General features: G+C 40.7%; 1 protein-coding gene across 1 annotated transcript in view; it reads right to left on the bottom strand.

Moving 5' to 3' along the window:
• Positions 1-15178, bottom strand: part of msh3 (mutS homolog 3 (E. coli)) — a 46844-nt gene that overhangs the window by 22407 nt on the left and 9259 nt on the right. Inside the window, exons 12-20 of the mRNA XM_080466469.1 lie at positions 14093-14202; positions 11181-11313; positions 9170-9357; positions 7877-8045; positions 7606-7670; positions 6617-6733; positions 6149-6256; positions 4355-4469; positions 3840-3997 (exon numbers count right to left, since the gene is read on the bottom strand). Of these exons, the coding sequence (XP_080322595.1) occupies positions 3840-3997; positions 4355-4469; positions 6149-6256; positions 6617-6733; positions 7606-7670; positions 7877-8045; positions 9170-9357; positions 11181-11313; positions 14093-14202 (1163 nt within the window). The remainder of the gene's footprint in view (positions 1-3839; positions 3998-4354; positions 4470-6148; positions 6257-6616; positions 6734-7605; positions 7671-7876; positions 8046-9169; positions 9358-11180; positions 11314-14092; positions 14203-15178) is intronic.

The following is a 15178-nucleotide window of genomic DNA, read 5'->3' as shown; positions in this document are numbered from 1 at the left end:
TTATTTATTCCATTTACTGTCCATGTGTCATTCTTGTAGTCACAGTTTGTGGGTGACTTGTTAAAAATATGATATAATTTACATTCATTTCAAATCGTCTGTTTCCAAGTCAGTCTGCAAATCTCCAATCCGAAAGATTATTTCACCACTCTGGTCCACTCAGTCATTCTACCTACGAAACCCAAATATTGGGACTACAGTGGATAGTGGCAGATGCAGAAGAGCAGCCAACATCATATCATTACACTGACATGAGTCTAAAATCCCCAACTGGGCGTCTGGAGGACAGAGAGAAGAAAATATACGGTCACATGCAAACATAGCAACACACTCCTGGTGTTCAGCAATGTTCCTGGCTCCCGCTGGGTTAATGCATGAGAACATGCTTAAACCCACAAAAAAGAAAATTACACACATCTGCAAGCCATTAGGTCTAATCACATAGTGCAGCAGAGGCAGAATAGCAGAGAACATATATTGGCCTGTTCCACACTGATATATAGTCAGGACTAGAGTCTGCATGCAGAGCTTACTGCTGCTCTCATCATAATGAGAATAATCATCAGCAAAGAAAAAAAAACTCTCCAACAAAGTGTTATTATCTGATGGTCTCTACCATACAGGGTTAAACTATGATGCAACAATAGAGACAGCTTTGTCCAGCAACTCTCACTCATCTTTATATTTTCTCTTGCACACCTCGTCCTCAGTGGCGAGGAACAAAATGGGATTAGGATGGGATTAGTCTGAGTGTCAGTCCTAAAAATAAACTGGACTGTGTCACAGACGGTGAAGGTGGATGAGGTGAATTTGAGGGGGAGACAGTTGGCTTTGCCCCACGGTAGATGTAAACTGGTCATGTTTCGTAAGACTAACAGTACTCAGAGTTGAAAGCGTGCTCAGTCAGTGTTGTCATGGTCACTGTTCTGATCCTTCTGTCAACAGAGACAAAGCAAGGAATAAGTCCCTCTTTTCATTACTTCTTTGCTACGTTTGAGTAACTGTGCATCATTATGAAGAAAGTATTGTGGCTTGTAATAGGAGGAATTGGTTGCTTTTGGAAAATGGTTAGAGCAATAATTTAAGGAATGTGTGTGTGTGTATGTATCACACATACATCAACCTGCTTTAAAGCAGTCATGTGTGTCAAATTCATTAATGTCTTATAAGAGTACAAACTTTAACAAGCGTTCCCACATTATACAGTGGCTTTCAAAAGTATTCATACCCCTGGACGTTTTCCACGTATTGTCTCATTACAGCCATAAATGTCAATGTATTTTATTGCGATTTTACGTGATCGACCAAAATCACGTTACGTTAAGTAGAAGAAATTAATACATGGTTTTCTTATTCTTATTAACAATAATAAAACAGTAGTGTTGTAGTCTTTCGGGATTTGTCTCTGCCAGCTTTGCACAGCAAGAGACTGAAATCTGAGCCCTTCTTTGCAAAGCAGCTCAAGCTCAGTCAGGTTGCATGGAGAGCGTGACTGTGAACAGCAATTTTCAAGTCCTGCCAGAGACTTTCAGTTGAATTAAGATCTGGACTTTGACTAGGCCTTTCTCACACATGAAAACACTTTGATCTAAACTATTCCACTGGAGGTCTGGCTGCGTGTTTCAGGTCATTGTCCTGCTGGAAAGTGAACCTCTGCCACAGTCTAAAGTCTTTTGCAAGCTAACAGGTTTTCCATAAAGATTGCCATCTATTTGGTGCCATCCATCTTCCCATCAACTCCCTACTCCTCCTGAAGAAAAGCATCCCCACAGCATGATGCTGCCACCACCATGTCTCACAGTGAGGATTTTTCTGCCACACATACTGTAATGGAAAAGTAATGGGTAGTTTTTTCTGGTGTGCTCTTGAGTCTTACTCTGGTTTTCTTCTTCATTTTCAGATCTAATTGTCTCCTTCACACTGGATTACTAAAATGCACTACTCATCGGGATTCCCAGCAAAAGCGCAATAGCAATGCCAAACTCCTGATGAGAAGTACAACCACGAACAAACTAATCCTGGCTCCACATCTCTGCAAAGATTTAATACGAGGTTGCTCCTTTCAAATCAATGTCTGCACATTAATATATAGCCCGACTAATACTTGAAGGAGCTAGTATACTTTCTGTTGGATCGCTCCACCCTAGTCTTTGTTGCTTTAAATAATTGATTTTAAAACACAAGAGATTATTCAAAAGCAACAGCTTGATGTGAAAGACCCATGGATTATTGTCAAATCACACAAATCAAAGTTTTTACAAGCACCGTCACTCTAGAGGAAAATGGTCAAAAGATGGATTACTGTCTCTTTTGTATTAATCCACCAAGAGGCAGAGTTCACGTTCACATTTAAGTCCACCCAGACTCCTGTAATAAAGGAATGTCATGAAGGATACAGTTTTTTTTATGGAATGGAAATGATTGGAGTGGAAAACGTGTTGACAGAGCACACGATGGTGATCAATTCAACTGAGAAAAAGCTTAAGGTTGTATTTATTTTCTACCAAATGCTCTTTTGTGTTGAGGAAAAAAAAATCTGAGCTATGACCTTTAACATCCCTGCCAATGTGTCAAACTTTAAGAACAAAAAAAGGACAAAAAGAGGTGTTGAGTGAGACTCAGCTTGATTTCAAACTCGGGCTCCACACAATCATATGTAATAATGTTGGAGATTGCAATAAAGATATGACTTGCATCATAAAAGATGCAAGATGTTTGAGAAGGGACAAGTACTTAAGTAAATGACGTTGATATTTTTGTGTCTTTACTGATTTCCACCTCCAAACAACAGTCTTCTTTCTCTTCCCATTAATTCACACCAAGGGGAAAGCGGCCACTTCTTTTGGGGTTTTGTTTTTTGCCACCCTCTGCTGTTTCCATCAGCAATAATTTGAAGCAATTTTTGGTCATTTTTCTTTGTGTTTTTGTTTTTCTCTTGTGCCTCTAATTTCTGCCCCGATGCCAACAGGCCCGACCCAACGAGCCACTCCGTGTAAACACAGGCCTCGTCTAGAATGAACGCTGAGGTGTAGCCGTGATTCACCGAATCCCCGCAGGGTTTGAGAAGGGACAAGCACGAGATGTTCTACACTCAGATTTTCTTTTTTTTTTTTGTCTATGTCACTTCCACAATTACAACACTCACTGTCTTTCCACGACATTATGTGACCTCAGACACTCACATCTACATAGTGGGCGGGCATGTAGGGCAGTCAGGCGTCATCTGATTGACCAAATATGTTAACATGCAGAGCATGAACGCACAGTTCCTAGAAATATAATTTATCACAGATAAGGCTGACTTTTTTATATTTATAGTACACCAAGTGATATTGTAATGGCAATCATTTTGCAAAAGCAGCCCTACATTAAATCTAAAGCATCTTTGTGCTGCAGTGCAGATTTTACATGCACACTAAACAATCTATCATTATCCAGCTTCTGTATACCCATACATCTGATTCACTTAGTTCTTTTATATCTGCTCATACTCGAAATAAAAATAGCAGAAAACTGAATTGACATAGTCACAATGAGAGTGGAAGACAAACTACAGGACGCGCAGCAGTAGAACTATTAAAAAGAGCCCGTTCTGAAGTGAAGAGTAAGAAAGAGTAAGAAATACACATGAAATAGATTAGAAACACGATAACAAAGCAATTGTAAAGACTGTACGCATCATCAGCTTCATAACAAGACCAGATGTATGTTACAATCAGAAGTTGGTTGCTATGTGTATCTTATGTTTTAGTCTGGTCACCATCTTTGCGGGTTCAATGCATCTATTCACAGAGGTCAAACATCCAGATACAGAGATACATTTTCCCACGTGTCCATACCTAGTGTAAACGCCGTCCAGTATGCCGAGAGAGGCCTCTGAGGCCGGGACGTAGGAGCCCATCTGAGCCATAACACAGATAAGGGCAACTTGGCGGATGTAGGAGCTCTTTCCCCCCATGTTAGGGCCAGTGATTATCATAGTCCTCCTGCCATCACCCTGAAAGACGGGAGCAGAGAGGAGATGAGTATAACTACGAAACAGACAGAAGGCAAAAGAGGAGAGAGACAGAGTAAGATATTTGCATGCTGTCCTGCACAGCTGAAGCGGTGGGTGGACTGAAAGCTTGGCTCCTCTTCCTATTGGTCTGTGCTTCTGTTGCAAATTTAACCTACACCCACTCCATGACTGAACGGAGCACGCATGTGTTTGTGTGAGGCATCACACAAGTCGCTCTGCCATCAAGTGTGCTTAAAAAAAAAAATTTCAGCTCTGTGTCACTGATTAAGTGTCAAGGCAAATGTTCAAAACTCTCTGAATGAAGCAACGGGAGTAGATCTGACTGTGTGTGTTTACCTGTAGTTCAGTATGATTGGGCACATATTGGTTCTGCTCTCCCATCAGTAGGTCAATAGCAGGATGTCTGCCGTCCCTGATCACAATCCGACGCTGGGCTTCAGACACCTCTGGCCTGCACACACAAAGCACACCAAGTCAGCTCAACATGCAAACAATAATCAGATCCTCTTCACACACACACACACACACGCACATAACATAAGCCAAAATTGTATCTGGTACAGCGTAGCCACCTCATACTGGCCAGAGGCCAAACAGCTCGACCCGCCATCAATCAGTCCAGAAACTTTTTTCCCAAAACACCTGTCGTTTACCAAAATCTCCACTGTGTTAAACGTATATCTGATGCTAGTTGAAGAACTTTTCCTGAGACTCTTTCCATGTATTGTACAGCAAAGTAGAGGGTGGGCATGTTTACTTTGACAGTAACAGCTATGAATTAACTTACAGATGCTGTGATGAAATTTGAGCATTCTTGATGAATCTGTTGTTTTATTTCCACACTACAAAACAAAACTTTAAGGGGAAATCAATTCCCTTGAATACATATACTTTTGAATTCTTTTTAACGACAGATAAAGGAAGAAAACGTTTTTACATTGCTGACATGTTTCAGCTGCAACTGCAGCCTTCCTCAGAGCGTCATCTGACGTGTGATGACGTGTCAGTCTTTATCAGGTGGCCGGCCTGACAGCTCTGTCAGATTCTGTCAGGCCGGCCACGCCCCCCGCCGTCCGGTGGTCTCTGGAGAATGGAGTCCCAGGTGTGAGACAGGATGTAGGCCCCTTCGTCCCGGTTGATGGTCTCACGCTTCCTGATTTCGATGGCCTCATTTATCCACCGTTTGAGTTTGTTTTTCTCCGATGTAATGACCCTTCCCTCATTCCAGTTCATGGTGTGGTTGTTCCTTTTGCAGTGGTCCGTGATGGCTGATTTCGCATTTTCTTGTTCTGCTGTGTCTTTTTTTGATCAAGTGAGTCGTTCTGTCGTTTCTTTTTCACATTCTGTTTGATGTTTCTTTCTTATATTAAAGGATCTGTCCATTTCGCCAATGTATGTTTTGTTGCATGATTTGCATGGGATCGTGGCCGGCCTGACAGAATCTGACAGATCTGTCAGGCCACTCACCTGATAAAGACCGACACGTCATCACACGTCAGATGACGCTCTGAGGAAGGCTGCAGTTGCAGCCGAAACATGTCAGCAAGGTCAAAACATTTTCTTGCTTTATCGGTCATTAAAAAGAATTCAAAAGAAAATGTAGTCAGAACGACATAGTGAACATAATCCAACTATCCCTTGAATACCTATAATCAATATAATTACTTTTATTTGATATAGATGCAATGATGACTGATGTAGTGGCACATGAGTGAATTATATACTGGAGTTCAACAACAAGGGTGAAAAAAAGCTGAAATAGAGAAACGCGTAGAAACAGACAATATAAAGGTGTGTGTGTGTGTGTGTGTGTGTGTGTGTGTGTGTGTGTGTGTGTGTGTGTGTGTGTGTGTGTGTGTGTGTGTGTGTGTGTGTGTGTGTGTGTGTGTGTGTGTGTGTGTGTGTGTGTGTGTGTGTGTGTGTGTGTGTGTGTGTGTGTGTGTGTGTGTTAAGTGGGAGAAATGTTGGTGTTCTGGCAGAGCACACTTCTGAGGCCTGGTGCACACGCCCACTCACAGCCTGTCTGAGACTATAGGACACGACATGGAACACACACACGCACACACGGACACACACAGACACATTTTAGAACCATACATCAGTGTTTATGGTCATCACGAGAGGACTCACCTGCAATAGTCCCCCTGTTTAGCCACCTCAGCCAGTGAAAAGAGACAGTCCATGGTTGCTAGGTGACTAATAGCCCTTTTCATGGTGTGGTAGTGCTCCCCAAACTGACTACAGGGGGAGGGAGGGAGAGAGCCAGAGAGAAATACACAGAGAATATGAGACAGGAAAAAGATTTTCAAGTGTAAATTAAGGTGAGTGCATACTTTGTTCTGAGGTGTCAGCAGTGATGTTGTACTTGACTAAAACAAACCGATTCTGGCAAGCCGACAGATGAGAAGGTACAACTCTAAACCACCTACTGACATGTTTTGAATAGTTTGACACTCTGTGACGGTGTGTGTGTGTGTGTGTGTGTGTGTGTGTGTGTGTGTGTGTGTGTGTGTGTGTGTGTGTGTGTGTGTGTGTGTGTGTGTGTGTGTGTGTGTGTGTGTGTGTGTGTGTGTGTGTGTGTGTGTGTGTGTGCCATACTCCAGAAAATTGGTCCACTCCCCCTGGCAGTCGAGCAGCAGCTGCTCTCTGAGCTGCAGCAGCTTCTTGTAGCGGTTCAACAGAAATGGAGAATGATACCTGCTCACTGTCTTGGTGCTGCAAAGAAGATTAAATAAAAGGCCATAGAATTCAGTTATCCAGACTTAAGTATATATGTGCTACATATGAAATAGTGTTAGTGAGGGTTTGTAATTGTCTGCTTACAGCTTTGCAGATCTATGCAGAAACAATATCCACAGTCACCTGTTGCCTGTGTCTTCGGTGGAGCATTCCTTTCTTTTCTGACCATTTTAAAATGCATATTTCTTGTGTTTTATCATTTTTTATCATCATTCAGAAACCTTACAAAAGACCAGATTTTACATTAAAACTATTCTGCTAACAAATGTCACATCTTATTTCGTTTCATTAGGAACTCCATTAATATAAAAGCAAGTATGTACACTACTTTCACTTAATGGTTAATAAAATGCCAATCAAACCAATCAAGAGCCCTTGCACTAAAAGTGTTACTATTGCAGAGGGAAGAGAAGTGGTTAATGTTGTATGGATTTATCCATGCTGGAGTTATTGTAATAAAAGTATTCCCCAATCTAGTTTAATAGTGCACGTAAGTGGAAAAAAATACTGCCTGTTCATGCATTTCAATGGCGTCTGTATAGTGACATACAATGGCAAGACCAAGCTGAACAATGCAGGGATGTCCAGAAAGGAGAGTTGTTTTTTGTGTTGCTACACAATACAATGTTATCTACTAAGCAAACACAGTAAAAACACAGTCATTTCCTGGTAGAGTTTGCTTATTGTTTAACTAATAAAAGTTGTCATTGTGCTAAGATCAGTTCAAACATGATACTTAACACCTCAAAACAAACTTTAAAAAGAGTGTCAGTGATTGTCAATGTCATATCTTTTATGAAAGCTGGCTGGCGTGTGTGCGTGCGTGCGTGCGTGCGAAATCATCTGACCTGCTGATTTTGACCCAGTCAGCTGGAACGATGGACGACTGTGAGTTTTTCACCTCAATCAGAAACTGAGGGCAGAGGAGGAAGAGGAGGATTGAGACTTTCATAAACAAGACAACAGACAGGCAAAATAACATGTCGCCCTTGATTAAAGGTGGCACACACATACGAAAACACACACACACAATCATCACTGTTGCTAAGTCTTCCACACAAATGGCCATCAATCTCCTCCCACCTCTTTCACACTATTGAACACAAACACAGATGGTACCTCTAGTCCAGAGACAGTTGTGTAGTCGATTGCGGGGGCTTTCAGCATCAGCCGGATGTCTTTTCGGTGGTCTTGAATTTCGTTGAGGACCGTCTGGATTTGCTCAGTTCGTTCCTGCAGCACCGGGAAGCCCGTAAGATCTGTGAACAGCTCCGTCTTATTCCCCAACCTGCACACACACACGCACACACACACACACACACACACACTAAATGTGACAGCCGTCACAAACACAACACAGAGGCAAGGACATTCAGCCCAGTTTTGTGCTACTGTCATGTGATCATCTGATTCCATCCATCTTCAACACCAGTTTATCCAGAAACTTTTTCCAGTTCAGGATTCTGGGATGTTGGAGTGAGTTTAATCCAACTAACTATGGGTACAGGGAGAGATAAAGGCAACCACACATTGCGTTCATAATTACTTTCAATTATTATTATACCAAGGAGTTATGGAGAGTGTCTGCCACTTCACCTTATCCAATCCCTATAAAGCAATTTAATCAAGTCAAAACAAACTCAGTGAGAAGGCTTTGTATAGACAGTGTTGTGGTAGGACGTGGATCAACACTTTCACGTCTGACTCTAAAGTTCTCTCACAAAAAAAAAAAAAAAAAGGTATTGTATTTTGTGGTTGAATCTCTTAATTGAATAATCAGATTTTTCAACTGAATTCTGCACCATTACACCACATTTTCAACCCATACGAATCAGGTGCACACTACCTGAATTTGTGGGAGAGGAGTCAAGTATTTCTTGTGACATACTCCCATCTGCTGCTAATATCTGTAGGAAAGCTGTGAGCACTTCAGTATTTTATAATGATGACTTCTGACTGCAAATCAAAAATAATTCAGACCAATGATGAAGCCTCTCGATAATTTTTCCATCCTCCTAGTAACATGTCCACCGTAAGTTCACATTGAGGAAACCTAGTTTAACATACAACAAACACTCAGGATTTGCTTTCACATTTACATTTCTTGTATTTATAACAAAGTAAATGATCCGGAGAGAACTTAAGCATAGTATTACTGACAAGTTTCAAATGTATTTATAACATTTTATTATTAAATGTAAATCAGTGCTTTAGTTGCAAGAAACCATACACACTTTCTCTGCATTCTCATTTAAATCGTCTAATAATTAATTTTGCAGTAACTGTTGTGATGTTTTGGAGGAGGAGGGTTTCTTCATTTTTTTGTGTGTGTAAATTTTGTTTAAACAATGCCCACAAAAATAAACCCTCAATTCTTCCTCCCTCGCCTTCAAAACCATGCTTGATACTCACTTGGCTGCCTTCTCGTTGAGCACCTTGAGGAAGCTGTGGACTGGAACCAGCAGGTCAGGAGTGTCCAGCAAGACGTTTCTAAGCAGCGTTGAGCTGATCTGAGACTGGATCGCTGGTAGCAAGGTCTGTAGCTCCAGCCTCAAGCGAGAAAGGCTGCTGCTGATGAGGTAAAACTCCTGTGTGGAAGACTGTGAAACACACACATGATGAAGACATGGACGTGGTTGAACAGAAGCTGGCTCTGAAATAAGACAACTCACTAGGAATGAGAGCTGCGACTAATGAATTGGCCATACACAAACCAAAAATAGTAAATACCTTATTATTCGCTACAAAATGGAAATCGTTTCCCCTGTATCGTTGTGAGTGTTTGTGTCTACATGATGTGTTGTGCTCCTGGGGGATTCTGTGTGCCAACGAGATTACATCAGTAAATCTCACGTGCACCAAATGTGGCAGCCGAGCTTAAAGACCGACCGTCTGCAACAGTCAAACACTGTGTGAAACACTGAGAGGACAGCTTGCAAGTGACTTGAAAAAAAAAAAAAAATGGTGCTTCTGTAAAACTTCATCAATGTACAACTGTTTATTAACAGAACTTTCGGCAACTGTGAAAATAAATTGAAGAACAAAATGCTAAAGATGTACACAGAAGGAAAACCAGTTGGTGACCATGCTCTGCAAACCAACACACTTGCACATCGTTCTTTCAACCATGTCAGGAGGAGAAACCTGCTGTAGAATAATGGTACTTCTTAATGAAACTGGCTGTATGTTTGGCATTTGTGAATTTGTGAAAAACTTTTTCAGACAGTAGTATCCTCCTTATTAACGCTAAATACACACGCAGGACAAAGTTCAAACACATCTTTCTTAAATCTGATTGGTTTCACTATCAGCACTAAAACCACCGCTCCTAACAACAATCAATCAATCATTGACTTGATTGTTGGGTTTCTCTCTGTTAAAAGCACCTAGAAATGTGTTGTATTTGGTGCTACATATATAAATAAAGTTGAACTGAATTGAATTGAATCACTCCTGATAATGTAGCTCACAGCAGCTACTGTTTTTGGATTCCTCAAAGATCAATGCTTCAGCTTCAAAAATAAAACTAAAAAGACAATCAGCTAAGATTAAATCAAGCTAATGATCGTTCAATATCCTGCATGGAAAAGCTTCTGAAGGGGGATGATATTGTAGATTGTATTGACTTCATATCTCTATTAGTCAAGTTTCTGTATTGTACCAAGCCGTGACCCTCAGGTTAATGAGGGTCATCACTGACTATGGTTTATAGTATTAATCGCAGGCCCATGTTTTATTGCTACCCCATGTCAGCAGCCATCGTGTTGCTCTTTTATGAACCCAAACAGACGACAATAACCGGAGACCGCAAGCATGCCCTCCCTCCCATTATGTCAATGGAGCTATAGAGACACAGGCCATTACACACAGGCCCATTTATCTGTAGATGGGCAAAATCACAATTAAGGGCTCTGTGTGCCTGGTGTGTGTGCGTGGTGTGTGTGCCTGCATGTGCGTGATAATTGTGAATACTTCTCTTTTCATCAATAGATGGCAACTGAAGCTGAACATGAAACAAGATATCAGGCTATGACTGAAGAGACGGCACACACGCACACACGCATGCTCCTTCTGACATTTCAGAGATGGCTCTGATGGGAAGTGACACTGTATCAGACAATCAGGTAAGTGCCACTGAGGCGACTGCTACCTGTCGTTAATCATGAAGCACACCATAAAAAAAAGACAGAGAGAAAATGAAGGTGAGAGAGATTTTTCATGTAACCATACAAGTTACACAAGAACAGCTTTTTGCCTCCATCAAATTTTTGTATCTTGTTTTCTTTTCTTGGCACAGCATGACAAAAACTGGCAGCACAAAAACAAGCCTCAAGTTGTGTGAGAAGAATATTACGATAAAAAAAAAACAATGATAAATGTCATACGCAGGGAAGGGGAAGTGTGTAGGGGTGTGTTGCATTACCTTTTTGTGGTATATGCTGCAGATGCCTCTCTCCAAGTCGGGCAAACGTAAGAGCAGAGATCTGACCAAATTTAATGTGGAAGAGTCAGACTCAAGAATTTCCTGCACAGCATCCTGCCTCTCGGAGATAGTCCTACAGATTTGTGGAGAAAAAGAAGCAAATCAGCAGAGAAGTAAAAAGGAAGAAAGGAAAAGAGTCAAAGAAACTGTTCAGTCTGTCATTCCCGGAGGAAACTTGTCATTTGGAGAGCTGAATCGGTCTTGATTGAAGCGCACCGTTTCCCACCAGGGTGACATGAAGTGAGAATCAAATTGCGACTGATTAGCCTCTTCATAAATCCAAACACTGAGTGAAAGTGGAGACTGTAGTGATGTGAGAACGTATTTATTCCCTGACTGGTTTAAGAAAGGTTTCCCAGGTCTTGGAGCAAAGAATAAGACAAGTCAACCTGATTAAGCAAATAATACAAGTGTCAAATGAGTGAAGATTCACTGAAGCAAAAGAGCCTATCTGAAGATGTGGAGAAAGTCATTGCTCCAATGACCTAAATAAGAAGCTGTGCAACAAAAGCAATCCAACCCTTCTAAGATATGGAAATTGATCCCTGATGTCAACGAGAGGAAAAAAGTGGGACACTATTCATTGTAAAAGTCTTCAGTGCAACACATTCAGGTCCAGATCTTGACTAAGCCATTTTGAAATGTTAATTTTAACCCTTCCGAGGGACTTGTTTTCATGATTGGTCTTTCTGAATAACCCAGATGTGCTTCAAACAGACTAATAAGCCAAACACAGAAACCACAACCACTGGGATTCATTTGTCACAACATTCATGCCCTACAGAGGCAGAATGGACCTATCTGGAGATTCAGTTTTACGTCTCATGTAATAAGACTCCAGTTTTCTGGTCGTTTTCCAACTAATTTGTTCATAAAATGGAGAAGGTGTGACAGTCTTGTGTTTTGACTCATTTAGTTTACCTGAGCTAAGCAGTAGATTTCAACAACAATACTCTCCATGATCATTTTACCAAATGCCTTTTTATTATATTATATTGACTGATACATGCAGTAATTTCACTGCTTTCTATTGATCATTTTGTGTATTTGTATTGTGGTTCTGCAGAACCCTTTTGAGAGAATTTATCACCTATTTTAGTTTTCTTGGTTCGAAATCAGCATCTCTCGTTGTGTACCTGTAGAATAACAGACGCAAAGAAATGTGATGCTTTGCAGAAATATTTTAATCACACCTTCTATGTCTGGAACGTTCTTTAATTTTGGTGTCCACTACTGGTGAAGTTTGATTAGTCAATGTCCTGCTGCTAGATATCATTCAGTGTTGATCTGTTTTTTTTTAATGCAGTTAGTGTCCTTATGCTATTTTCTGGCAAATCCAGAAGGGACTATTCAATCTTCAGGGAACTTGTATTTTTTGTTTTTCTTGCTGTGGTATGTTTCAACATCTGAGACATTATCACATGATGTCGTGAGGGAAAATTAACTGAAAAAACAGATTATGAGAAACTAAGTAATGAAAATAAGCCCGACCTCAACACTCAGTCATAAATGTGTGTATTGCGAGTGTGTCTGCATGCGCACATGTGCAAGAGTGTCCGTGTCATGTGCTGCTGTGATGACTGTCTTGGAATTAATGTGCCTGGGTGTAATCTGGGTTTTATTCCTGTCAAAATTATGGAGAGGAGCTATCTGTATAATCTGAAATCATGCAGCACCAAATCCACAGCGATAATCCCTGCACAGTGGGAGAGGAAGAGCCACACACCCAAACACACTCACACGCAATCGATATTATGGATGGTAAAATACCGATTATAACAGAGTGGTACGTGGAGCAGAAGAGCCGTGCGTGTGCGTGTGCGTGTGCGTGTGCGTGTGCGTGTGTGTGTGTGTGTGTGTGTGTGTGTGTTTATTTCTAAGGAAGTCCTCTCTAAACAAATTATCTGTGTTATTTTACCCTGCACAATTTCTGGTAACAGGAAGTGTCCACACACACTATGGATACTTTTTATTTATTGAAAAAGCAAAGAAGAAAAAAAATAAAATAAAAAATGGAAAATTCATATTGTTTGTATGGATGTTGCCAGACTCCTAAAAGACATTCAAAGCAAACTGTAATCCACCGCGAGTCAATTCCTGGCCCTTTCTGAGTGGAGTCTGCATGTTCTCTCTGTGTTGCATAAGTCCAAAAACATGCATTTGAAGTCAATTGGTGACTCTCTTCTTCTACTTCCTTCACCCATAGTCAGCTGGGATCAACTTCAGCACCAGCTAAGTTGGATAAATGAGTGAAGAAAATCTGTTGATTGATGCAATCAATTTATTACAAAACCCCTTGAAAGGAAATATCAAAGCACCTTATCTTGCAGTAATAGAAATAGAAAAGATTTCCTGTTTAAACTGACTATCAGTATTTAGAGTTTTAATGTAGGTTAAGAGAACCAAAATGTCATTGATCAAACAAGAAATGGGGGGAAGAAAATAGCATAGGCTGTTTTTTGTCAACACACCTATACTGTCTTTAATCAGATAATCAGATTGTGTTAAATAGTAGTAGGATGTATGAGATATCGAATAGTTGGAGTTCAGTAAGTGCCTGACAAAATCTCAATATCTACTGGTATGAGTAATTAAAGCTAAATGTAATAATCGAATATTAGTTTTCTACTCTTGCGACTCTGTAAAAGCAGTGATTAGATGGCATGAACGCTTGCAAATGATAAACATAAGAATCCTAATCATGTGGCCCGAAAGTGGCATTAGTGTTGCCTGCGAGGCGTCATTAGGGGCAAGGAAAAAACCTCACTGTGCATGTGTGTGATCCAGACAGCCTCAGAAAGCAGACAAATCCTCATCAATTCAACAGAGGCCAGAGGGGATCCTGTACTTACTGCGGATCTGTGAGCGGCTGGCTCACCCATTTCCTCATCAGTCTCCTCCCAAACGGAGTGCGAGTGTGGTCCAACACCCACAGCAGACTTCCCTTCACGCTACCATCTGTCTGCGAAGGAAAGAGCACACACAGCTTACATGCACACCACAGAGTGCCAAATATTTTGGAGGGAAAAAAATGCCTGTTAAAGAGGAGTAGAGGTGAGAACCAAACAGATGACGAGAGCAACAAGCAGTCAGATGAGGCGGCTGATACTAAGAATAAACTCCGTGGAAAAAAAGAGGAACAAATCAAAGCAGAAAGGCCCAGAAAACCTGAAAGAGCCACTGAATACCAGTCATTCATCGGTAGTAAATAAATCAAAGTCACTGCAGATCTCAACTCGGGTCATTTCACTGTTTATTAATGTTTGCCTGCCTCGTCTGGTGTATGTCGGTGCTGTTCATGCACTCTGCACTGTTTTGTTAACTGTTTATTTCACACATATTTGTCTCTTTAACAGTTTAAAAATAAAGACATCAATGAAATTATGTCTTGCACTGAAAAAAACTTTGGAGGGGAGGGAAACAAAACTGAAAGGAAAGAATGAAAAAAATAAATACTGCTCCAGGTGGAACTACTACACTTAATAAATAAACTTATTCTACAATTTTGCTCAAATACAGTCCGGACAGAAATTGAACTGGTACAAGAATATATCTACTGGCCAGTTGTTGATGACATTTCAAAATGGAAACTTCAACTGGAAAATCTAAAATTTCATAAAAACTGTAAATAAGACGTTTGTATCAAGGTAAATGAAAAAAGGTACACAATCCAGCCATGCTTGGGTTAAGTAAAACAATTGCGATGTGTATTAAAACAAGTAGAGCAGAACTCTCTGAAAAGAGGCTCTCTGTCCACTTCACAACTCTCTGATGTGGTTAAGTTGAAGTGAAAACACCACAGGTTTTCAATATGTGGGATGTGCCCCGCTCACTAGAGTTTGATGAATGATAATGCTGATAAAGATAAACAGCTGAGGTGTTTAGTAGCTAGTAAAGACTAAAGATCAACATGGGATGGTTCAATGTAAACCTGCGAT

The sequence above is a fragment of the Lipophrys pholis genome (genome assembly GCF_963383615.2).
Source record: "Lipophrys pholis genome assembly, chromosome: 7".
NCBI classification, from domain to species: Eukaryota; Metazoa; Chordata; class Actinopteri; order Blenniiformes; family Blenniidae; genus Lipophrys; species Lipophrys pholis.
The sequence above is the reverse complement of the archived record's forward strand: the minus strand, read 5'-3'. Positions and strand labels throughout refer to the sequence as shown.